The sequence below is a fragment of the Lathyrus oleraceus genome, unplaced genomic scaffold, assembly GCF_024323335.1.
Source record: "Lathyrus oleraceus cultivar Zhongwan6 unplaced genomic scaffold, CAAS_Psat_ZW6_1.0 chrUn0046, whole genome shotgun sequence".
NCBI classification, from domain to species: Eukaryota; Viridiplantae; Streptophyta; class Magnoliopsida; order Fabales; family Fabaceae; genus Lathyrus; species Lathyrus oleraceus.
In genome coordinates, this window is record NW_026112437.1 from 1 (window position 1) to 23198 (window position 23198).

Below are 23198 nucleotides of genomic sequence, written 5' to 3' on the forward strand. Positions count from 1 at the left end.
CGCCAAGCGAGATGGTCCACTCAAAAGAATGGAGAGTTTTGGATCATCCTTGCGCATCCGACGCCATTTTGCTATACATATCAAAATGGAAAATAAAAAACACAAAACAGTGACAAAACTGATCTCAGTAAAGAAAAAAATTAAACTCTAATAAAAGAAATAAAGTTATGGCGATAAAAAATCATTACCCGTAGCACCTCTGTTTTGGTATCCGGTGGAAATCGGAAATCCTCGTCAGCGATGATTCTTGTCCATTTCTTGCTATGGCTGTTATGGCGATAAACGCCACGTTTCAGATCGAGTTCGAGTTGCGGAGTAAACACAAATGTGCGGCGCGTTGTTAACGTTGAGCCATTAGGGTTCTTGAAAGTCAAAGAGGTTTAATTTTCCATAGGTTCAACATCAAAATCAACAAATGAATATAACCACAAAGAAATTCACAGCTCTGAAATAGCAAAATGGAAAAAGGTATAGACATACCTGAGATGAAGATCATCGGAAGCCACAAGAGGAAGATCATTGGAGGAGGAGGAGGAGGAACCCGTCGGAAGCCGTAAGAGGACTGTCGTCGGGAGGAGGAGGACGAATGTCGTCGGGAGGAGGAGGAACACCGACGGGAGCCACAAGGGAAGCCGTTGGGAGGAGGAGTAACGCCGTCGGGGCCGCAAGAGAAACACTGACAGGAGCAGCAAGAGGAACGCCGTCGGGAAGCCACAAGAGAAACACCTTCGAGAGCAGCAAGAGGAACGCCGTCGGGAGCCACAAGAGAAACACCTTCGAGAGAGCACCGCCGGGAGTGCCTCCCAACCCTAGCATTTCATCCGCCAAGCGAGATGGTCCACTCAAAGAATGGAGAGTTTTGGATCATCCTTGCGCATCCGACGCCATTTTTGCTATACATATCAAATGGAAAATAAAAACACAAAACAGTGACAAAAACTGATCTCAGTAAAAGCAAAAATAAACTCTAATAAAAGAAATAAAGTTATGGCGATAAAAATCATTACCCGTAGCACCTCTATTTGGTATCGGTGGAAATCGGAAATCCTCGTCAGCGATGATTCTTGTCCATTTCTTGCTATGGCTGTTATGGCGATAAACGCCACGTTTCAGATCGAGTTCGAGTTGCGGAGTAACACAAATGGTGCGGCGCGTTGTTGACGTTGAGCCATTAGGGTTCTTGAAAGTCAAAGAGTTTAGATTTCCATAGGTTCAACATCAAAATCAAACAAATGAATATAACCACAAAGAAATTCACAACACTGAAATAGCAAAATGGAAAAGGTATAGACATACCTGAGATGAAGATCATCGGAAGCCACAAGAGGAAGATCATGGGAGGAGGAGGAGGAGGAACCCCGTCGGAAGCCGTAAGAGGACTGTCGTCGGGAGGAGGAGGACGAATGTCGTCGGGAGGAGGAGGAACACGACGGGAGCCACAAGAGGAAAGCCGTTGGGAGGAGGAGGAGTAACGCCGTCGGGAGCCGCAAGAGAAACACTGACAGGAGCAGCAAGAGGAACTCGTCGGGAGCCCAAAGAGAAACACCTTCGAGAGCAGCAAGAGGAACGCCGTCGGGAGCCACAAGAGAAACACTTCGAGAGCCGCAAGAGGAACACCACGGGAGTGCCTCCCAACCCTAGCATTTCATCCGCCAAGCGAGATGGTCCACTCAAAAGAATGGAGAGTTTTGGATCATCCTTGCGCATCCGACGCCATTTTTGCTATACATATCAAAATGGAAAATAAAAACACAAAACAGTGACAAAACTGATCTCAGTAAAAGCAAAAATTAAAACTAATAAAAGAAATAAAGTTATGGCGATAAAAAATCATTACCCGTAGCACCTCTGTTTTGGTATCCGGTGGAAATCGGAAATCCTCGTCAGCGATGATTCTTGTCCATTTCTTGCTATGGCTGTTATGGCGATAAACGCCACGTTTCAGATCGAGTTCGAGTTGCGGAGTAAACACAAATGGTGCGGCGCGTTGTTGACGTTGAGCCATTAGGGTTCTTGAAAGTCAAAGAGGTTTAGATTTCCATAGGTTCAACATCAAAATCAAACAAATGAATATAACCACAAAGAAATTCACAACACTGAAATAGCAAAATGGAAAAGGTATAGACATACCTGAGATGAAGATCATCGGAAGCCACAAGAGGAAGATCATTGGGAGGAGGAGGAGGAGGAACCCCGTCGGGAGCCGTAAGAGGACTGTCGTCGGGAGGAGGAGGCGAATGTCGTCGGGAGGAGGAGGAGGAACACCGACGGGAGCCACAAGAGGAAAGCCGTTGGGAGGAGGAGAGTAACGCCGTCGGAGCCGCAAGAGAAACACTGACAGGAGCAGCAAGAGGAACTCCGTCGGGAGCCACAAGAGAAACACCTTCCTGAGCAGCAAGAGGAGGAACGCCGTCGGGAGCCACAAGAGAAACACCTTCGAGGAGCCGCAAGAGGAACACCGCCGGGAGTGCCTCCAACCCTAGCATTTCATCCGCCAAGCGAGATGGTCCACTCAAAAGAATGGAGAGTTTTGGATCATCCTTGCGCATCCGACGCCATTTTTGCTATACATATCAAAATGGAAAATAAAACACAAAACAGTGACAAAACTGATCTCAGTAAAAGCAAAAATTAAACTCTAATAAAAGAAATAAAGTTATGGCGATAAAAAATCATTACCCGTAGCACCTCTGTTTTGGTATCGGTGGAAATCGGAAATCCTCGTCAGCGATGATTCTTGTCCATTTCTTGCTATGGCTGTTATGGCGATAAACGCCACGTTTCAGATCGAGTTCGAGTTGCGGAGTAGTAAAACAAATGGTGCGGCGCGTTGTTACGTTGAGCCATTAGGGTTCTTGAAAGTCAAAGAGGTTTAGATTTCCATAGGTTCAACATCAAAATCAAACAATGAATATAACCACAAAGAAATTCACAGCACTGAAATAGCAAAATGGAAAAGGTATAGACATACTGAGATGAAGATCATCGGAAGCCACAAGAGGAAGATCATTGGGAGAGGAGGAGGAGGAACCCGTCGGGAGCCGTAAGAGGACTATCTCGAGTCGGGAGGAGGAGGACGAATGTCGTCGGGAGGAGGAGAGGAACACCGACGGGAGCCACAAGAGGAAAGCGTTGGGAGGAGGAGTAACGCCGTCGGGAGCCGCAAGAGAAACACTGACAGGAGCAGCAAGAGGAACGCCGTCGGGAGCCACAAGAGAAACACCTTCGAGAGCAGCAAGAGGAACGCCGTCGGGAGCCACAAGAGAAACACCTTCGAGGGCTGCAAGAGGAACACCACCGGGAGTGCCTCCCAACCCTAGCATTTCATCCGCCAAGCGAGATGGTCCACTCAAAAGAATGGAGAGTTTTGGATCATCCTTGCGCATCCGACGCCATTTTTGCTATACATATCAAAATGGAAAATAAAAACACAAAACAGTGACAAAACTGATCTCAGTAAAAGAAAAAATTAAACTCTAATAAAAGAAATAAAGTTATGGCGATAAAAAATCATTACCCGTAGCACCTCTGTTTGGTATCCGGTGGAAATCGGAAATCCTCGTCAGCGATGATTCTTGTCCATTTCTTTCTATGGCTGTTATGGCGATAAACGCCACGTTTCAGATCGAGTTCGAGTTGCGGAGTAAACACAAATGGTGCGGCGCGTTGTTGACGTTGAGCCATTAGGGTTCTTGAAAGTCAAAGAGGTTTAGATTTCCATAGGTTCAACATCAAAATCAAACAAATGAATATAACCACAAAGAAATTCACAGCACTGAAATAGCAAAATGGAAAAGGTATAGACATACCTGAGATGAAGATCATCGGAAGCCACAAGAGGAAGATCATTGGGAGGAGGAGGAGGAGGAGGAACCCCGTCGGAAGCCGTAAGAGGACTGTCGTCGGAGGAGGAGGCGAATGTCGTCGGAGGAGGAGGAACACCGAGGGAGCCACAAGAGGAAAGCCGTTGGGAGGAGGAGTAACGCCGTCGGGAGCCGCAAGAGAAACACTGACAGGAGCAGCAAGAGGAACTCGTCGGGAGCCACAAGAGAAAACCTTCGAGAGCAGCAAGAGGAACGCCGTCGGGAGCCACAAGAGAAACACCTTCGAGGCCGCAAGAGGAACACCACGGGAGTGCCTCCCAACCCTAGCATTTCATCCGCCAAGCGAGATGGTCCACTCAAAAGAATGAGTGAGTTTTGGATCATCCTTGCGCATCCGACGCCATTTTTGCTATACATATCAAAATGGAAAATAAAAACACAAAACAGTGACAAAACTGATCTCAGTAAAAGCAAAAATTAAACTCTAATAAAAGAAATAAAGTTATGGCGATAAAAAATCATTACCCGTAGCACCTCTTTTGGTATCCGGTGGAAATCGGAAATCCTCGTCAGCGATGATTCTTGTCCATTTCTTGCTATGGCTGTTTATGGCGATAAACGCCACGTTTCAGATCGAGTTCGAGTTGCGGAGTAAACACAAATGGTGCGGCGCGTTGTTGACGTTGAGCCATTAGGGTTCTTGAAAGTCAAAGAGGTTTAGATTTCCATAGGTTCAACATCAAAATCAAACAAATGAATATAACCAAAGAAATTCACAGCACTGAAATAGAAAATGGAAAAGGTATAGACATACCTGAGATGAAGATCATCGGAAGCCACAAGAGGAAGATCATTGGGAGGAGGAGGAGGAGGAACCCCGTCGGAAGCCGTAAGAGGACTGTCGTCGGGAGGAGGAGGACGAATGTCGTCGGGAGGAGGAGGAACACCGACGGGAGCCACAGAGGAAAGCCGTTGGAGGAGGAGTAACGCCGTCTGGAGCCGCAAGAGAAACACTGACAGGAGCAGCAAGAGGAACGCCGTCGGGAGCCACAAGAGAAACACCTTCGAGAGCAGCAAGAGGAACGCCGTCGGGAGCCACAAGAGAAACACCTTCGAGAGCGCGAGGAGTGCCTCCCAACCCTAGCATTTCATCCGCCAAGCGAGATGGTCCACTCAAAAGAATGGAGAGTTTTGGATCATCCTTGCGCATCCGACGCCATTTTTGCTATACATATCAAAATGGAAAATAAAAACACAAAACAGTGACAAAACTGATCTCAGTAAAAGCAAAAATTAAACTCTAATAAAAGAAATAAAGTTATGGCGATAAAAAATCATTACCCGTAGCACTCTGTTTTGGTATCCGGTGGAAATCGGAAATCCTCGTCAGCGATGATTCTTGTCCATTTCTTGCTATGGCTGTTATGGCGATAAACGCCACTTCAGATCGAGTTCAGTTGCGGAGTAAACACAAATGGTGCGGCGCGTTGTTAACGTTGAGCCATTAGGGTTCTTGAAAGTCAAAGAGGTTTAGATTTCCATAGGTTCAACATCAAAATCAAACAAATGAATATAACCACAAAGAAATTCACAGCACTGAAATAGAAAATGGAAAAGGTATAGACATACCTGAGATGAAGATCATCGGAAGCCACAAGAGGAAGATCATTGGAGGAGGAGGAGGAGGAACCCCGTCGGAAGCCGTAAGAGGACTGCGTCGGGAGGAGGAGGACGAATGTCGTCGGAGGAGGAGGAACACCGACGGGAGCCACAAGAGGAAAGCCGTTGGGAGGAGAGTAAGTAACACGTCTGGAGCCGCAAAGAGAAACACTGACAGGAGCAGCAAGAGGAACGCCGTCGGGAGCCACAAGAGAAACACCTTCGAGAGCAGCAAGAGGAACGCCGTCGGGAGCCACAAGAGAAACACCTTCGAGAGACGCCGGGAGTGCCTCCCAACCCTAGCATTTCATCCGCCAAGCGAGATGGTCCACTCAAAAGAATGGAGAGTTTGGATCATCCTTGCGCATCCGACGCCATTTTTGCTATACATATCAAAATGGAAAATAAAAACACAAAACAGTGACAAAACTGATCTCAGTAAAAGCAAAAATTAAACTCTAATAAAAGAAATAAAGTTATGGCGATAAAAAATCATTACCCGTAGCACCTCTGTTTGGTATCCGGTGGAAATCGGAAATCCTCGTCAGCGATGATTCTTGTCCATTTCTTGCTATGGCTGTTATGGCGATAAACGCCACGTTTCAGATCGAGTTCGAGTTGCGGAGTAAACACAAATGGTGCGGCGCGTTGTTGACGTTGAGCCATTAGGGTTCTTGAAAGTCAAAGAGGTTTAGATTTCCATAGGTTCAACATCAAAATCAAACAAATGAATATAACCACAAAGAAATTCACAGCACTGAAATAGAAAAATGGAAAAGGTATAGACATACCTGAGATGAAGATCATCGGAAGCCACAAGAGGAAGATCATTGGGAGGAGGAGGAGGAGGAACCCCGTCGGAAGCCGTAAGAGGACTGCGTCGGGAGGAGGAGGACGAATGTCGTCGGGAGGAGGAGGAACACCGACGGGAGCCACAAGAGGAAAGCCGTTGGGAGGAGGAGTAACCCGTCGGGAGCCGCAAGAGAAACACTGACAGGAGCAGCAAGAGGAACGCCGTCGGGAGCCACAAGAGAAACACCTTCGAGAGCAGCAAGAGGAACGCCGTCGGGAGCCACAAGAGAAACACCTTCGAGCGCAAGAGGCCGCCGGGAGTGCCTCCCAACCCTAGCATTTCATCCGCCAAGCGAGATGGTCCACTCAAAGAATGGAGAGTTTTGGATCATCCTTGCGCATCCGACGCCATTTTTGCTATACATATCAAAATGGAAAATAAAAACACAAAACAGTGACAAAACTGATCTAAGTAAAAGCAAAAATTAAACTCTAATAAAAGAAATAAAGTTATGGTGATAAAAAATCATTACCCGTAGCACCTCTGTTTTGGTATCCGGTGGAAATCGGAAATCCTCGTCACCGATGATTCTTGTCCATTTCTTGCTATGGCTGTTATGGCGATAAACGCCACGTTTCAGATCGAGTTCGAGTTGCGGAGTAAACACAAATGGTGCGGCGCGTTGTTAACGTTGAGCCATTAGGGTTCTTGAAAGTCAAAGAGGTTTAGATTTCCATAGGTTCAACATCAAAATCAAACAAATGAATATAACCACAAAGAAATTCACAGCACTGAAATAGAAAAATGGAAAAGGTATAGACATACCTGAGATGAAGATCATCGGAAGCCACAAGAGGAAGATCATTGGGAGAGGAGGAGGAGGAACCCGTCGGAAGCCGTAAGAGGACTGTCGTCGGGAGGAGGAGACGAATGTCGTCGGGAGGAGGAGGAACACGACGGGAGCCACAAGAGGAAAGCCGTTGGGAGGAGGGAGTAACGCCGTCTGGAGCCGCAAGAGAAACACTGACAGGAGCAGCAAGAGGAACGCCGTCGGGAGCCACAAGAGAAACACCTTCGAGAGCAGCAAGAGGAACGCCGTCGGGAGCCACAAGAGAGAAACACCTTCGAGAGCCGCCGGGAGTGCCTCCCAACCCTAGCATTTCATCCGCCAAGCGAGATGGTCCACTCAAAAGAATGGAGAGTTTTGGATCATCCTTGCGCATCCGACGCCATTTTTGCTATACATATCAAAATGGAAAATAAAAACACAAAACAGTGACAAAACTGATCTCAGTAAAAGCAAAAATTAAACTCTAATAAAAGAAATAAAGTTATGGCGATAAAAAATCATTACCCGTAGCACCTCTGTTTTGGTATCCGGTGGAAATCGGAAATCCTCGTCAGCGATGATTCTTGTCCATTTCTTGCTATGGCTGTTATGGCGATAAACGCCACGTTTCAGATCGAGTTCAAGTTGCGGAGTAAACACAAATGGTGCGGCGCGTTGTTGACGTTGAGCCATTAGGGTTCTTGAAAGTCAAAGAGGTTTAGATTTCCATAGGTTCAACATCAAAATCAAACAAATGAATATAACCACAAAGAAATTCACAGCACTGAAATAGAAAAATGGAAAAGGTATAGACATACCTGAGATGAAGATCATCGGAAGCCACAAGAGGAAGATCATTGGGAGAGAGGAGGAGGAGGAACCCCGTCGGAAGCCGTAAGAGGACTGTCGTCGGGAGGAGGAGGACGAATGTCGTCGAGGAGGAGGAACAACGACGGGAGCCACAAGAGGAAAGCCGTTGGGAGGAGGAGTAACACCGTCTGGAGCCGCAAGAGAAACACTGACAGGAGCAGCAAGAGGAAGCCGTCGGGAGCCACAAGAGAAACACCTTCGAGAGCGCAAGAGGAACGCCGTCGGGAGCCACAAGAGAAACACCTTCGAGAGCCGCCGGGAGTGCCTCCCAACCCTAGCATTTCATCCGCCAAGCGAGATGGTCCACTCAAAAGAATGGAGAGTTTTGGATCATCCTTGCGCATCCGACGCCATTTTTGCTATACATATCAAAATGGAAAATAAAAACACAAAACAGTGACAAAACTGATCTCAGTAAAAGCAAAAATTAAACTCTAATAAAAGAAATAAAGTTATGGCGATAAAAAATCATTACCCGTAGCACCTTGTTTTGGTATCCGGTGGAAATCGGAAATCCTCGTCAGCGATGATTCTTGTCCATTTCTTGCTATGGCTGTTATGGCGATAAACGCCACGTTTCAGATCGAGTTCAAGTTGCGGAGTAAAAACAAATGGTGCGGCGCGTTGTTGACGTTGAGCCATTAGGGTTCTTGAAAGTCAAAGAGGTTTAGATTTCCATAGGTTCAACATCAAAATCAAACAAATGAATATAACCACAAAGAAATTCACAACACTGAAATAGCAAAATGGAAAAGGTATAGACATACCTGAGATGAAGATCATCGGAAGCCACAAGAGGAAGATCATTGGGAGGAGGAGGAGGAGGAGGAACCCCGTCGGAAGCCGTAAGAGGACTGTCGTCGGGAGGAGGAGGCGAATGTCGTCGGGAGGAGGAGGAACACGGACGGGAGCCACAAGAGGAAAGCCGTTGGGAGGAGGAGTAACGTAACACCGTCGGGAGCCGCAAGAGAAACACTGACAGGAGCAGCAAGAGGAACGCCGTCGGGAGCCACAAGAGAAACACCTTCGAGAGCAGCAAGAGGAACGCCGTCGGGAGCCACAAGAGAAACACCTTCGAGAGCCGCAAGAGGAACACCGCCGGGAGTGCCTCCCAACCCTAGCATTTCATCGCCAAGCGAGATGGTCCACTCAAAAGAATGGAGAGTTTTGGATCATCCTTGCGCATCCGACGCCATTTTTGCTATACATATCAAAATGGAAAATAAAAACACAAAACAGTGACAAAACTGATCTCAGTAAAAGCAAAAATTAAACTCTAATAAAAGAAATAAAGTTATGGCGATAAAAAATCATTACCCGTAGCACCTCTGTTTTGGTATCCGGTGGAAATCGGAAATCCTCGTCAGCGATGATTCTTGTCCATTTCTTGCTATGGCTGTTATGGCGATAAACGCCACGTTTCAGATCGAGTTCAAGTTGCGGAGTAAACACAAATGGTGCGGCGCGTTGTTAACGTTGAGCCATTAGGGTTCTTGAAAGTCAAAGAGGTTTAGATTTCCATAGGTTCAACATCAAAATCAAACAAATGAATATAACCACAAAGAAATTCACAGCACTGAAATAGAAAAATGGAAAAGGTATAGACATACCTGAGATGAAGATCATCGGAAGCCACAAGAGGAAGATCATTGGGAGGAGGAGGAGGAGGAACCCCGTCGGAAGCCGTAAGAGGACTGTCGTCGGGAGGAGGAGGACGAATGTCGTCGGGAGGAGGAGGAACAACGACGGGAGCCACAAGAGGAAAGCCGTTGGGAGGAGGAGAGTAACACCGTCGGGAGCCGCAAGAGAAACACTGACAGGAGCAGCAAGAGGAAAGCCGTCGGGAGCCACAAGAGAAACACCTTCGAGAGCCGCAAAGAGGAACGCCGTCGGGAGCAACAAGAGAAACACCTTCGAGAGCCGCCGGGAGTGCCTCCCAACCCTAGCATTTCATCCGCCAAGCGAGATGGTCCACTCAAAAGAATGGAGAGTTTTGGATCATCCTTGCGCATCCGACGCCATTTTTGCTATACATATCAAAATGGAAAATAAAAACACAAAACAGTGACAAAACTGATCTCAGTAAAAGCAAAAATTAAACTCTAATAAAAGAAATAAAGTTATGGCGATAAAAAATCATTACCCGTAGCACCTCTGTTTTGGTATCCGGTGGAAATCGGAATCCTCGTCAGCGATGATTCTTGTCCATTTCTTGCTATGGCTGTTATGGCGATAAACGCCACGTTTCAGATCGAGTTCGAGTTGCGGAGTAAACACAAATGGTGCGGCGCGTTGTTGACGTTGAGCCATTAGGGTTCTTGAAAGTCAAAGAGGTTTAGATTTCCATAGGTTCAACATCAAAATCAAACAAATGAATATAACCACAAAGAAATTCACAACACTGAAATAGCAAAATGGAAAAGGTATAGACATACCTGAGATGAAGATCATCGGAAGCCACAAGAGGAAGATCATTGGGAGGAGGAGGAGGAGGAGGAACCCCGTCGGAAGCCGTAAGAGGACTGTCGTCGGGAGGAGGAGGCGAATGTCGTCGGGAGGAGGAGGAACACCGACGGGAGCCACAAGAGGAAAGCCGTTGGGAGGAGGAGTAAACCGTCGGGAGCCGCAAGAGAAACACTGACAGGAGCAGCAAGAGGAACTCCGTCGGGAGCCACAAGAGAAACACCTTCGAGAGCAGCAAGAGGAACGCCGTCGGGAGCCACAAGAGAAACACCTTCGAGAGCTGCAAGAGGAACACCACCGGGAGTGCCTCCCAACCCTAGCATTTCATCCGCCAAGCGAGATGGTCCACTCAAAAGAATGGAGAGTTTTGGATCATCCTTGCGCATCCGACGCCATTTTTGCTATACATATCAAAATGGAAAATAAAAACACAAAACAGTGACAAAACTGATCTCAGTAAAAGCAAAAATTAAACTCTAATAAAAGAAATAAAGTTATGGCGATAAAAAATCATTACCCGTAGCACCTCTGTTTTGGTATCCGGTGGAAATCGGAAATCCTCGTCAGCGATGATTCTTGTCCATTTCTTGCTATGGCTGTTATGGCGATAAACGCCACGTTTCAGATCGAGTTCAAATTGCGGAGTAAACACAAATGGTGCGGCGCGTTGTTAACGTTGAGCCATTAGGGTTCTTGAAAGTCAAAGAGGTTTAGATTTCCATAGGTTCAACATCAAAATCAAACAAATGAATATAACCACAAAGAAATTCACAGCTCTGAAATAGAAAAATGGAAAAGGTATAGACATACCTGAGATGAAGATCATCGGAAGCCACAAGAGGAAGATCATTGGGAGGAGGAGGAGGAGGAACCCCGTCGGAAGCCGTAAGAGGACTGTCGTCGGGAGGAGGAGGACGAATGTCGTCGAGAGGAGGAACAACGACGGGAGCCACAAGAGGAAAGCCGTTGGGAGGAGGAGTAACACCGGCTGGAGCCGTAAGAGAAACACTGACAGGAGCAGCAAGAGAAAGCCGTCGGGAGCCACAAGAGAAACACCTTCGAGAGCCGCAAGAGGAACGCCGTCGGGAGCAACAAGAGAAACACCTTCGAGGAGCCGCCGGGAGTGCCTCCCAACCCTAGCATTTCATCCGCCAAGCGAGATGGTCCACTCAAAAGAATGGAGAGTTTTGGATCATCCTTGCGCATCCGACGCCATTTTTGCTATACATATCAAAATGGAAAATAAAAACACAAAACAGTGACAAAACTGATCTCAGTAAAAGCAAAAATTAAACTCTAATAAAAGAAATAAAGTTATGGCGATAAAAATCATTACCCGTAGCACCTCTGTTTTGGTATCCGGTGGAAATCGGAAATCCTCGTCAGCGATGATTCTTGTCCATTTCTTGCTATGGCTGTTATGGCGATAAACGCCACGTTTCAGATCGAGTTCAAGTTGCGGAGTAAACACAAATGGTGCGGCGCGTTGTTGTTAACGTTGAGCCATTAGGGTTCTTGAAAGTCAAAGAGGTTTAGATTTCCAAAGGTTCAACATCAAAATCAAACAAATGAATATAACCACAAAGAAATTCACAACACTGAAATAGCAAAATGGAAAAGGTATAGACATACCTGAGATGAAGATCATCGGAAGCCACAAGAGGAAGATCATTGGAGGAGGAGGAGGAGGAGGAACCCCGTCGGAAGCCGTAAGAGGACTGTCGTCGGGAGGAGGAGGCGAATGTCGTCGGGAGGAGGAGGAACACGGACGGGAGCCACAAGAGGAAAGCCGTTGGGAGGAGGAGTAACACCGTCGGGAGCCGCAATAGAAACACTGACAGGAGCAGCAAGAGGAACTCCGTCGGGAGCCACAAGAGTAACACCTTCGAGAGCAGCAAGAGGAACGCCGTCGGGAGCCACAAGAGAAACACCTTCGAGAGCTGCAAGAGGAACACCACCGGGAGTGCCTCCCAACCCTAGCATTTCATCCGCCAAGCGAGATGGTCCACTCAAAAGAATGGAGAGTTTTGGATCATCCTTGCGCATCCGACGCCATTTTTGCTATACATATCAAAATGGAAAATAAAAACACAAAACAGTGACAAAACTGATCTCAGTAAAAGCAAAAATTAAACTCTAATAAAAGAAATAAAGTTATGGCGATAAAAAATCATTACCCGTAGCACCTCTGTTTTGGTATCCGGTGGAAATCGGAAATCCTCGTCAGCGATGATTCTTGTCCATTTCTTGCTATGGCTGTTATGGCGATAAACGCCACGTTTCAGATCGAGTTCAAGTTGCGGAGTAAACACAAATGGTGCGGCGCGTTGTTAACGTTGAGCCATTAGGGTTCTTGAAAGTCAAAGAGGTTTAATTTTCCATAGGTTCAACATCAAAATCAAACAAATGAATATAACCACAAAGAAATTCACAGCACTGAAATAGAAAAATGGAAAAGGTATAGACATACCTGAGATGAAGATCATCGGAAGCCACAAGAGGAAGATCATTGGGAGGAGGAGGAGGAGGAACCCCGTCGGAAGCCGTAAGAGGACTGTCGTCGGGAGGAGGAGGACGAATGTCGTCGAGAGGAGGAGGAACAACGACGGGAGCCACAAGAGGAAAGCCGTTGGGAGGAGGAGTAACACCGTCTGGAGCCGTAAGAGAAACACTGACAGGAGCAGCAAGAGCAAAGCCGTCGGGAGCCACAAGAGAAACACCTTCGAGAGCCGCAAGAGGAACGCCGTCGGGAGCCACAAGAGAAACACCTTCGAGAGCCGCCGGGAGTGCCTCCCAACCCTAGCATTTGATCCGCCAAGCGAGATGGTCCACTCAAAAGAATGGAGAGTTTTGGATCATCCTTGCGCATCCGACGCCATTTTTGCTATACATATCAAAATGGAAAATAAAAACACAAAACAGTGACAAAACTGATCTCAGTAAAAAAAAAATTAAACTCTAATAAAAGAAATAAAGTTATGGCGATAAAAAAATCATTACCCGTAGCACCTCTGTTTTGGTATCCGGTGGAAATCGGAAATCCTCGTCAGCGATGATTCTTGTCCATTTCTTGCTATGGTTGTTATGGCGATAAACGCCACGTTTCAGATCGAGTTCAAGTTGCGGAGTAAAAACAAATGGTGCGGCGCGTTGTTAACGTTGAGCCATTAGGGTTCTTGAAAGTCAAAGAGGTTTAGATTTCCAAAGGTTCAACATCAAAATCAAACAAATGAATATAACCACAAAGAAATTCACAACACTGAAATAGCAAAATGGAAAAGGTATAGACATACCTGAGATGAAGATCATCGGAAGCCACAAGAGGAAGATCATTGGAGGAGGAGGAGGAGGAGGAACCCCGTCGGAAGCCGTAAGAGGACTGTCTTCGGGAGGAGGAGGCGAATGTCGTCGGGAGGAGGAGGAACACCGACGGGAGCCACAAGAGGTAAGCCGTTGGGAGGAGGAGTAACACCGTCGGGAGCCGCAAAGAAACACTGACAGGAGCAGCAAGAGGAACTCCGTCGGGAGCCACAAGAGTAACACCTTCGAGAGCAGCAAGAGGAACGCCGTCGGGAGCCACAAGAGAAACACCTTCGAGGGCCGCAAGAGGAACACCACCGGGAGTGCCTCCCAACCCTAGCATTTCATCAGCCAAGCGAGATGGTCCACTCAAAAGAATGGAGAGTTTTGGATCATCCTTGCGCATCCGACGCCATTTTTGCTATACATATCAAAATGGAAAATAAAAACACAAAACAGTGACAAAACTGATCTCAGTAAAAGCAAAAATTAAACTCTAATAAAAGAAATAAAGTTATGGCGATAAAAAATCATTACCCGTAGCACCTCTGTTTTGGTATCCGGTGGAAATCGGAAATCCTCGTCAGCGATGATTCTTGTCCATTTCTTGCTATGGCTGTTATGGCGATAAACGCCACGTTTCAGATCGAGTTCAAGTTGCGGAGTAAACACAAATGGTGCGGCGCGTTGTTAACGTTGAGCCATTAGGGTTCTTGAAAGTCAAAGAGGTTTAATTTTCCATAGGTTCAACATCAAAATCAAACAAATGAATATAACCACAAAGAAATTCACAGCTCTGAAATAGAAAAATGGAAAAGGTATAGACATACCTGAGATGAAGATCATCGGAAGCCACAAGAGGAAGATCATTGGGAGTAGGAGGAGGAGGAACCCCGTCGGAAGCCGTAAGAGGACTGTCGTCGGGAGGAGGAGGACGAATGTCGTCGGGAGGAGGAGGAACAACGACGGGAGCCACAAGAGGAAAGCCGTTGGGAGGAGGAGTAACACCGCGGTCGGGAGCAGAGAAACACTGACAGGAGCAGCAAGAGCAAAGCCGTCGGGAGCCACAAGAGAAACACCTTCGAGAGCCGCAAGAGGAACGCCGTCGGGAGCCACAAGAGAAACACCTTCGAGAGCCGCCGGGAGTGCCTCCCAAGCCTAGCAGTTGATCCGCCAAGCGAGATGGTCCAGTCAAAAGAATGGAGAGTTTTGGATCATCCTTGCGCATCCGACGCCATTTTTGCTATACATATCAAAATGGAAAATAAAAACACAAAACAGTGACAAAACTGATCTCAGTAAAAGCAAAAATTAAACTCTAATAAAAGAAATAAAGTTATGGCGATAAAAAATCATTACCCGTAGCACCTCTGTTTTGGTATCCGGTGGAAATCGGAAATCCTCGTCAGCGATGATTCTTGTCCATTTCTTTCTATGGCTGTTATGGCGATAAACGCCACGTTTCAGATCGAGTTCAAGTTGCGGAGTAAACACAAATGGTGCGGCGCGTTGTTAACGTTGAGCCATTAGGGTTCTTGAAAGTCAAAGAGGTTTAGATTTCCAAAGGTTCAACATCAAAATCAAACAAATGAATATAACCACAAAGAAATTCACAACACTGAAATAGCAAAATGGAAAAGGTATAGACATACCTGAGATGAAGATCATCGGAAGCCACAAGAGGAAGATCATTGGGAGGAGGAGGAGGAGGAGGAACCCCGTCGGAAGCCGTAAGAGGACTGTCTTCGGAGGAGGAGGAGGCGAATGTCGTCGGGAGGAGGAGGAACACGGACGGGAGCCACAAGAGGAAAGCCGTTGGGAGGAGGAGTAACACCGTCGGGAGCCGCAATAGAAACACTGACAGGAGCAGCAAGAGGAACTCCGTCGGGAGCCACAAGAGAAACACCTTCGAGAGCAGCAAGAGGAACGCCGTCGGGAGCCACAAGAGAAACACCTTCGAGGGCTGCAAGAGGAACACCACCGGGAGTGCCTCCCAACCCTAGCATTTCATCAGCCAAGCGAGATGGTCCACTCAAAAGAATGGAGAGTTTTGGATCATCCTTGCGCATCCGACGCCATTTTTGCTATACTTATCAAAATGGAAAATAAAAACACAAAACAGTGACAAAACTGATCTCAGTAAAAGCAAAAATTAAACTCTAATAAAAGAAATAAAGTTATGGCGATAAAAAATCATTACCCGTAGCACCTCTGTTTTGGTATCCGGTGGAAATCGGAAATCCTCGTCAGCGATGATTCTTGTCCATTTCTTGCTATGGCTGTTATGGCGATAAACGCCACGTTTCAGATCGAGTTCAAGTTGCGGAGTAAACACAAATGGTGCGGCGCGTTGTTAACGTTGAGCCATTAGGGTTCTTGAAAGTCAAAGAGGTTTAGATTTCCATAGGTTCAACATCAAAATCAAACAAATGAATATAACCACAAAGAAATTCACAGCCCTGAAATAGCAAAATGGAAAAGGTATAGACATACCTGAGATGAAGATCATCGGAAGCCACAAGAGGAAGATCATTGGGAGGAGGAGGAGGAGGAACCCCGTCGGGAGCCGTAAGAGGACTGTCGTCGGGAGGAGGAGAACGAATGTCGTCGGGAGGAGGAGGAACACCGACGGGAGCCACAAGAGGAAAGCCGTTGGGAGGAGGAGTAACACCGTCTGGAGCCGCAAAGAAACACTGACAGGAGCAGCAAGAGGAACGCCGTCGGGAGCCACAAGAGAAAACACCTTCGAGAGCCGCAAGAGGAACGCCGTCGGGAGCCACAAGAGAAACACCTTCGAGAGCCGCCGGGAGTGCCTCCCAACCCTAGCATTTGATCCGCCAAGCGAGATGGTCCACTCAAAAGAATGGAGAGTTTTGGATCATCCTTGCGCATCCGACGCCATTTTTGCTATACATATCAAAATGGAAAATAAAAACACAAAACAGTGACAAAACTGATCTCAGTAAAAGCAAAAATTAAACTCTAATAAAAGAAATAAAGTTATGGCGATAAAAAATCATTACCCGTAGCACCTCTGTTTTGGTATCCGGTGGAAATCGGAAATCCTCGTCAGCGATGATTCTTGTCCATTTCTTTCTATGGCTGTTATGGCGATAAACGCCACGTTTCAGATCGAGTTCAAGTTGCGGAGTAAACACAAATGGTGCGGCGCGTTGTTAACGTTGAGCCATTAGGGTTCTTGAAAGTCAAAGAGGTTTAGATTTCCAAAGGTTCAACATCAAAATCAAACAAATGAATATAACCACAAAGAAATTCACAACACTGAAATAGCAAAATGGAAAAGGTATAGACATACCTGAGATTAAGATCATCGGAAGCCACAAGAGGAAGATCATTGGGAGGAGGAGGAGGAGGAGGAACCCCGTCGGAAGCCGTAAGAGGACTGTCTTCGGGAGGAGGAGGCGAATGTCGTCGGGAGGAGGAGGAACACGACGGGAGCCACAAGAGGTAAGCCGTTGGGAGGAGGAGTAACACCGTCGGGAGCCGCAATAGAAACACTGACAGGAGCAGCAAGAGGAACTCCGTCGGGAGCCACAAGAGTAACACCTTCGAGAGCAGCAAGAGGAACGCCGTCGGGAGCCACAAGAGAAACACCTTCGAGGGCTGCAAGAGGAACACCACCGGGAGTGCCTCCCAACCCTAGCATTTCATCCGCCAAGCGAGATGGTCCACTCAAAAGAATGGAGAGTTTTGGATCATCCTTGCGCATCCGACGCCATTTTTGCTATACATATCAAAATGGAAAATAAAAAAACAAAACAGTGACAAAACTGATCTCAGTAAAAGCAAAAATTAAACTCTAATAAAAGAAATAAAGTTATGGCGATAAAAAATCATTACCCGTAGCACCTCTGTTTTGGTATCCGGTGGAAATCGGAAATCCTCGTCAGCGATGATTCTTGTCCATTTCTTGCTATGGCTGTTATGGCGATAAACGCCACGTTTCAGATCGAGTTCAAGTTGCGGAGTAAACACAAATGGTGCGGCGCGTTGTTAACGTTGAGCCATTAGGGTTCTTGAAAGTCAAAGAGGTTTAGATTTCCATAGGTTCAACATCAAAATCAAACAAATGAATATAACCACAAAGAAATTCACAGCTCTGAAATAGCAAAATGGAAAAGGTATAGACATACCTGAGATGAAGATCATCGGAAGCCACAAGAGGAAGATCATTGGGAGGAGGAGGAGGAGGAACCCCGTCGGGAGCCGTAAGAGGACTGTCGTCGGGAGGAGGAGAACGAATGTCGTCGGGAGGAGGAGGAACACCGACGGGAGCCACAAGAGGAAAGCCGTTGGGAGGAGGAGTAACACCGTCTGGAGCCGCAAGAGAAACACTAACAGGAGCAGCAAGAAGAACGCCGTCGGGAGCCACAAGAGAAACACCTTCGAGAGCCGCAAGAGGAACGCCGTCGGGAGCAACAAGAGAAACACCTTCGAGAGCCGCCGGGAGTGCCTCCCAACCCTAGCATTTGATCCGCCAAGCGAGATGGTCCACTCAAAAGAATGGAGAGTTTTGGATCATCCTTGCGCATCCGACGCCATTTTTGCTATACATATCAAAATGGAAAATAAAAAAACAAAACAGTGACAAAACTGATCTCAGTAAAAGCAAAAATTAAACTCTAATAAAAGAAATAAAGTTATGGCGATAAAAAATCATTACCCGTAGCACCTCTGTTTTGGTATCCGGTGGAAATCGGAAATCCTCGTCAGCGATGATTCTTGTCCATTTCTTGCTATGGCTGTTATGGCGATAAACGCCACGTTTCAGATCGAGTTCAAGTTGCGGAGTAAACACAAATGGTGCGGCGCGTTGTTAACGTTGAGCCATTAGGGTTCTTGAAAGTCAAAGAGGTTTAGATTTCCAAAGGTTCAACATCAAAATCAAACAAATGAATATAACCACAAAGAAATTCACAACACTGAAATAGCAAAATGGAAAAGGTATAGACATACCTGAGATGAAGATCATCGGAAGCCACAAGAGGAAGATCATTGGGAGGAGGAGGAGGAGGAGGAACCCCGTCGGAAGCCGTAAGAGGACTGTCTTCGGGAGGAGGAGGCGAATGTCGTCGGGAGGAGGAGGAACACGGACGGGAGCCACAAGAGGTAAGCCGTTGGGAGGAGGAGTAACGCCGTCGGGAGCCGCAATAGAAACACTGACAGGAGCAGCAAGAGGAACTCCGTCGGGAGCCACAAGAGTAACACCTTCGAGAGCAGCAAGAGGAACGCCGTCGGGAGCCACAAGAGAAACACCTTCGAGGGCTGCAAGAGGAACACCACCGGGAGTGCCTCCCAACCCTAGCATTTCATCCGCCAAGCGAGATGGTCCACTCAAAAGAATGGAGAGTTTTGGATCATCCTTGCGCATCCGACGCCATTTTTGCTATACATATCAAAATGGAAAATAAAAAAACAAAACAGTGACAAAACTGATCTCAGTAAAAGCAAAAATTAAACTCTAATAAAAGAAATAAAGTTATGGCGATAAAAAATCATTACCCGTAGCACCTCTGTTTTGGTATCCGGTGGAAATCGGAAATCCTCGTCAGCGATGATTCTTGTCCATTTCTTGCTATGGCTGTTATGGCGATAAACGCCACGTTTCAGATCGAGTTCAAGTTGCGGAGTAAACACAAATGGTGCGGCGCGTTGTTAACGTTGAGCCATTAGGGTTCTTGAAAGTCAAAGAGGTTTAGATTTCCATAGGTTCAACATCAAAATCAAACAAATGAATATAACCACAAAGAAATTCACAACACTGAAATAGCAAAATGGAAAAGGTATAGACATACCTGAGATGAAGATCATCGGAAGCCACAAGAGGAAGATCATTGGGAGGAGGAGGAGGAGGAACCCCGTCGGAAGCCGTAAGAGGACTGTCGTCGGGAGGAGGAGGCGAATGTCGTCGGGAGGAGGAGGAACACGGACGGGAGCCACAAGAGGAAAGCCGTTGGGAGGAGGAGTAACGCCGTCGGGAGCCGCAAGAGAAACACTGACAGGAGCAGCAAGAGGAACTCCGTCGGGAGCCACAAGAGAAACACCTTCGAGAGCAGCAAGAGGAACGCCGTCGGGAGCCACAAGAGAAACACCTTCAAGGGCTGCAAGAGGAACACCACCGGGAGTACCTCCTAACCCTAGCATTTCATCCGCCAAGCGAGATGGTCCACTCAAAAGAATGGAGAGTTTTGGATCATCCTTGCGCATCCGACGCCATTTTTGCTATACATATCAAAATGGAAAATAAAAACACAAAACAGTGACAAAACCGATCTCAGTAAAAGCAAAAATTAAACTCTAATAGAAGAAATAAAGTTATGGCGATAAAAAATCATTACCTGTAGCACCTCTGTTTTGGTATCCGGTGAAAATCGGAAATCCTCGTCAGCGATGATTCTTGTCCATTTCTTTCTATGTCTGTTATGGCGATAAACGCCACGTTTCAGATCGAGTTCGAGTTGCGGAGTAAACACAAATGGTGCGGCGCGTTGTTGACGTTGAGCCATTAGGGTTCTTGAAAGTCAAAGAGGTTTAGATTTCCATAGGTTCAACATCAAAATCAAACAAATGAATATAACCACAAAGAAATTCACAGCACTGAAATAGCAAAATGGAAAAGGTATAGACATACCTGAGATGAAGATCATCGGAAGCCACAAGAGGAAGATCATTGGGAGGAGGCGGTGGAGGAACCCCGTCGGGAGCCGTAAGAGGACTGCCGTCGGGAGGAGGACGAAGAATGTCGTCGGGAGGAGGAGGAGCACTGACGGGAGCCACAAGAGGAAAGCCATTGGGAGGAGGAGTAACGCCGTCGGGAGCCGCAAGAGAAACACTGACAGGAGCAGCAAGAGGAACGCGGTCGGGAGCCACAACAGAAACACCTTCGAGAGCAGCAAGAGGAACGCCGTCGGGAGCCACAAGAGAAACACCTTCGAGAGCCGCAAGAGGAACACCGCCGGGAGTGCCTCCCAACCCTAGCATTTCATCCGCCAAGCGAGATGGTCCACTCAAAAGAATGGAGAGTTTTGGATCATCGTTGCGCATCCGACGCCATTTTTGCAATACATATCAAAATGGAAAATAAAAACACAAAACAGTGAAAAAACTGATCTCAGTAAAAGCAAAATTTAAACTCTAATAAAAGAAATAAAGTTATGGCGATAAAAAATCGTTACCCGTAGGACCTCTGTTTTGGTATCCAATGGAAATCGGAAATCCTCGTCAGCGATGATACTTGTCCATTTCTGGCTATGGCTGTTATGGCGATAAACACCACGTTTCAGATCGAGTTCGAGTTGCGGAGTAAACACAAATGGTGCGGCGCGTTGTTGACGTTGAGCCATTAGGGTTCTTGAAAGTCAAAGAGGTTTAGATTTCCATAGGTTCAACATCAAAATCAAACAAATGAATATAACCACAAAGAAAGTCACAACACTGAAATAGCAAAATGGAAAAGGTATAGACATACCTGAGATGAAGATCATCGGAAGCCACAAGAGGAATATCATTGGGAGGAGGAGGAGGAGGAACCCCGTCGGGAACCGTAAGAGGACTGCCGTCGGGAGGAGGAGGATGAATGTCGTCGGGAGGAGGAGGAACACCGACGGGAGCCACAAGAGGAAAGCCTGTGGGAGGAGGAGTAACACCGTCGGGACCCGCAGGAGAAACACTGACAGGAGCAGCAAGAGGAACACCGTCGGGAGCTACAAGAGAAACACCTTCGAGAGCAGCAAGAGGAACGCTGTCGGGAGCCACAAGAGAAACACCTTCGAGAGCCGCAAGAGGAACACCGCCGGGAGCAACAAGAGAAACACCTTCGAGAGTCGCCGGGAGTGCCTCCCAACCCTAGCATTTGATCCGCCAAGCGAGATGGTCCACTCAAAAGAATGGAGAGTTTTGGATCATCCTTGCGCATCCGACGCCATTTTTGCTATACATATCAAAATGGAAAATAAAAAAACAAAACAGTGACAAAACTGATCTCAGTAAAAGCAAAAATTAAACTCTAATAAAAGAAATAAAGTTATGGCGATAAAAAATCATTACCCGTAGCACCTCTGTTTTGGTATCCGGTGGAAATCGGAAATCCTCGTCAGCGATGATTCTTGTCCATTTCTTTCTATGTCTGTTATGGCGATAAACGCCACGTTTCAGATCGAGTTCAAGTTGCGGAGTAAACACAAATGGTGCGGCGCGTTGTTAACGTTGAGCCATTAGGGTTCTTGAAAGTCAAAGAGGTTTAGATTTCCAAAGGTACAACATCAAAATCAAACAAATGAATATAACAACAAAGAAATTCACAACACTGAAATAGCGAAATGGAAAAGTGATAGACATACCTGAGATGAAGATCATCGGAAGCCACGTGAGGAATATCATTGGGAGGAGGAGGAGGAGGAACCCCGTCGGGAGCCGTAAGAGGACTGTCTTCGGGAGGAGGAGGAAAATGTCGTCGGGAGGAGGAGGAACACGGACGGGAGCCACAAGAGGTAAGCCGTTGGGAGGAGGAGTAACGCCGTCGGGAGCCGCAATAGAAACACTGACAGGAGCAGCAAGAGGAACTCCGTCGGGAGCCACAAGAGTAACACCTTCGAGAGCAGCAAGAGGAACGCCGTCGGGAGCCACAAGAGAAACACCTTCGAGGGCTGCAAGAGGAACACCACCGGGAGTACCTCCCAACCCTAGCATTTCATCCTCCAAGCGAGATGGTCCACTCAAAAGAATGGAGAGTTTTGGATCATCCTTGCGCATCCGACGCCATTTTTGCTATACATATCAAAATGGAAAATAAAAACACAAAACAGTGACAAAACTGATCTCAATAAAAGCAAAAATTAAACTCTAATAAAAGAAATAAAGTTATGGCGATAAAAAGTCATTACCCGTAGCACCTCTGTTTTGGTATCCGGTGGAAATCGGAAATCCTCGTCAGCGATGATTCTTGTCCATTTCTTGCTATGGCTGTTATGGCGATAAACGCCAAGTTTCAGATCGAGTTCAAGTTGCGGAGTAAACACAAATGGTGTGGCGCGTTGTTAACGTTGAGCCATTAGGGTTCTTGAAAGTCAAAGAGGTTTAATTTTCCATAGGTTCAACATCAAAATCAAACAAATGAATATAACCACAAAGAAATTCACAGCTCTGTAATAGCAAAATGGAAAAGGTATAGACATACCTGAGATGAAGATCATCGGAAGCCACAAGAGGAAGATCATTGGGAGTAGGAGGAGGCGGAACCCCGTCGGAAGCCGTAAGAGGACTGTCGTCGGGAGGAGGAGGACGAATGTCGTCGGGAGGAGGAGGAAAACCGACGGGAGCCACAAGAGGAAAGCCGTTGGGATGAGGAGTAACACCGGCTGGAGCCGCAAGAGAAACACTGACAGGAGCAGCAAGAGCAACGCCGTCGGGAGCCACAAGAGAAACACCTTCGAGAGCCGCA

The 23198-nt window shown here is 46.7% G+C and overlaps 1 protein-coding gene across 1 annotated transcript in view; it reads right to left on the reverse strand.

Moving 5' to 3' along the window:
- Positions 1-516: 516 nt before the first annotated feature.
- The window catches only part of LOC127112148 (uncharacterized), a 66464-nt gene continuing 43782 nt past the window's right edge, over positions 517-23198 (reverse strand). The window contains exons 14-35 of the mRNA XM_051046271.1: positions 22935-23135; positions 22642-22720; positions 22396-22525; positions 21228-21462; positions 20391-20522; positions 20098-20272; positions 19841-19981; positions 19005-19145; positions 17343-17483; positions 14569-14768; positions 12971-13109; positions 12370-12499; positions 11311-11426; positions 10710-10839; positions 7924-8103; positions 7102-7279; positions 5558-5633; positions 4924-5049; positions 4701-4817; positions 3261-3401; positions 2266-2564; positions 517-676 (exon numbers count right to left, since the gene is read on the reverse strand). Of these exons, the coding sequence (XP_050902228.1) occupies positions 517-676; positions 2266-2564; positions 3261-3401; positions 4701-4817; positions 4924-5049; positions 5558-5633; positions 7102-7279; positions 7924-8103; positions 10710-10839; positions 11311-11426; positions 12370-12499; positions 12971-13109; positions 14569-14768; positions 17343-17483; positions 19005-19145; positions 19841-19981; positions 20098-20272; positions 20391-20522; positions 21228-21462; positions 22396-22525; positions 22642-22720; positions 22935-23135 (3367 nt within the window). The remainder of the gene's footprint in view (positions 677-2265; positions 2565-3260; positions 3402-4700; positions 4818-4923; positions 5050-5557; positions 5634-7101; positions 7280-7923; positions 8104-10709; positions 10840-11310; positions 11427-12369; positions 12500-12970; positions 13110-14568; positions 14769-17342; positions 17484-19004; positions 19146-19840; positions 19982-20097; positions 20273-20390; positions 20523-21227; positions 21463-22395; positions 22526-22641; positions 22721-22934; positions 23136-23198) is intronic.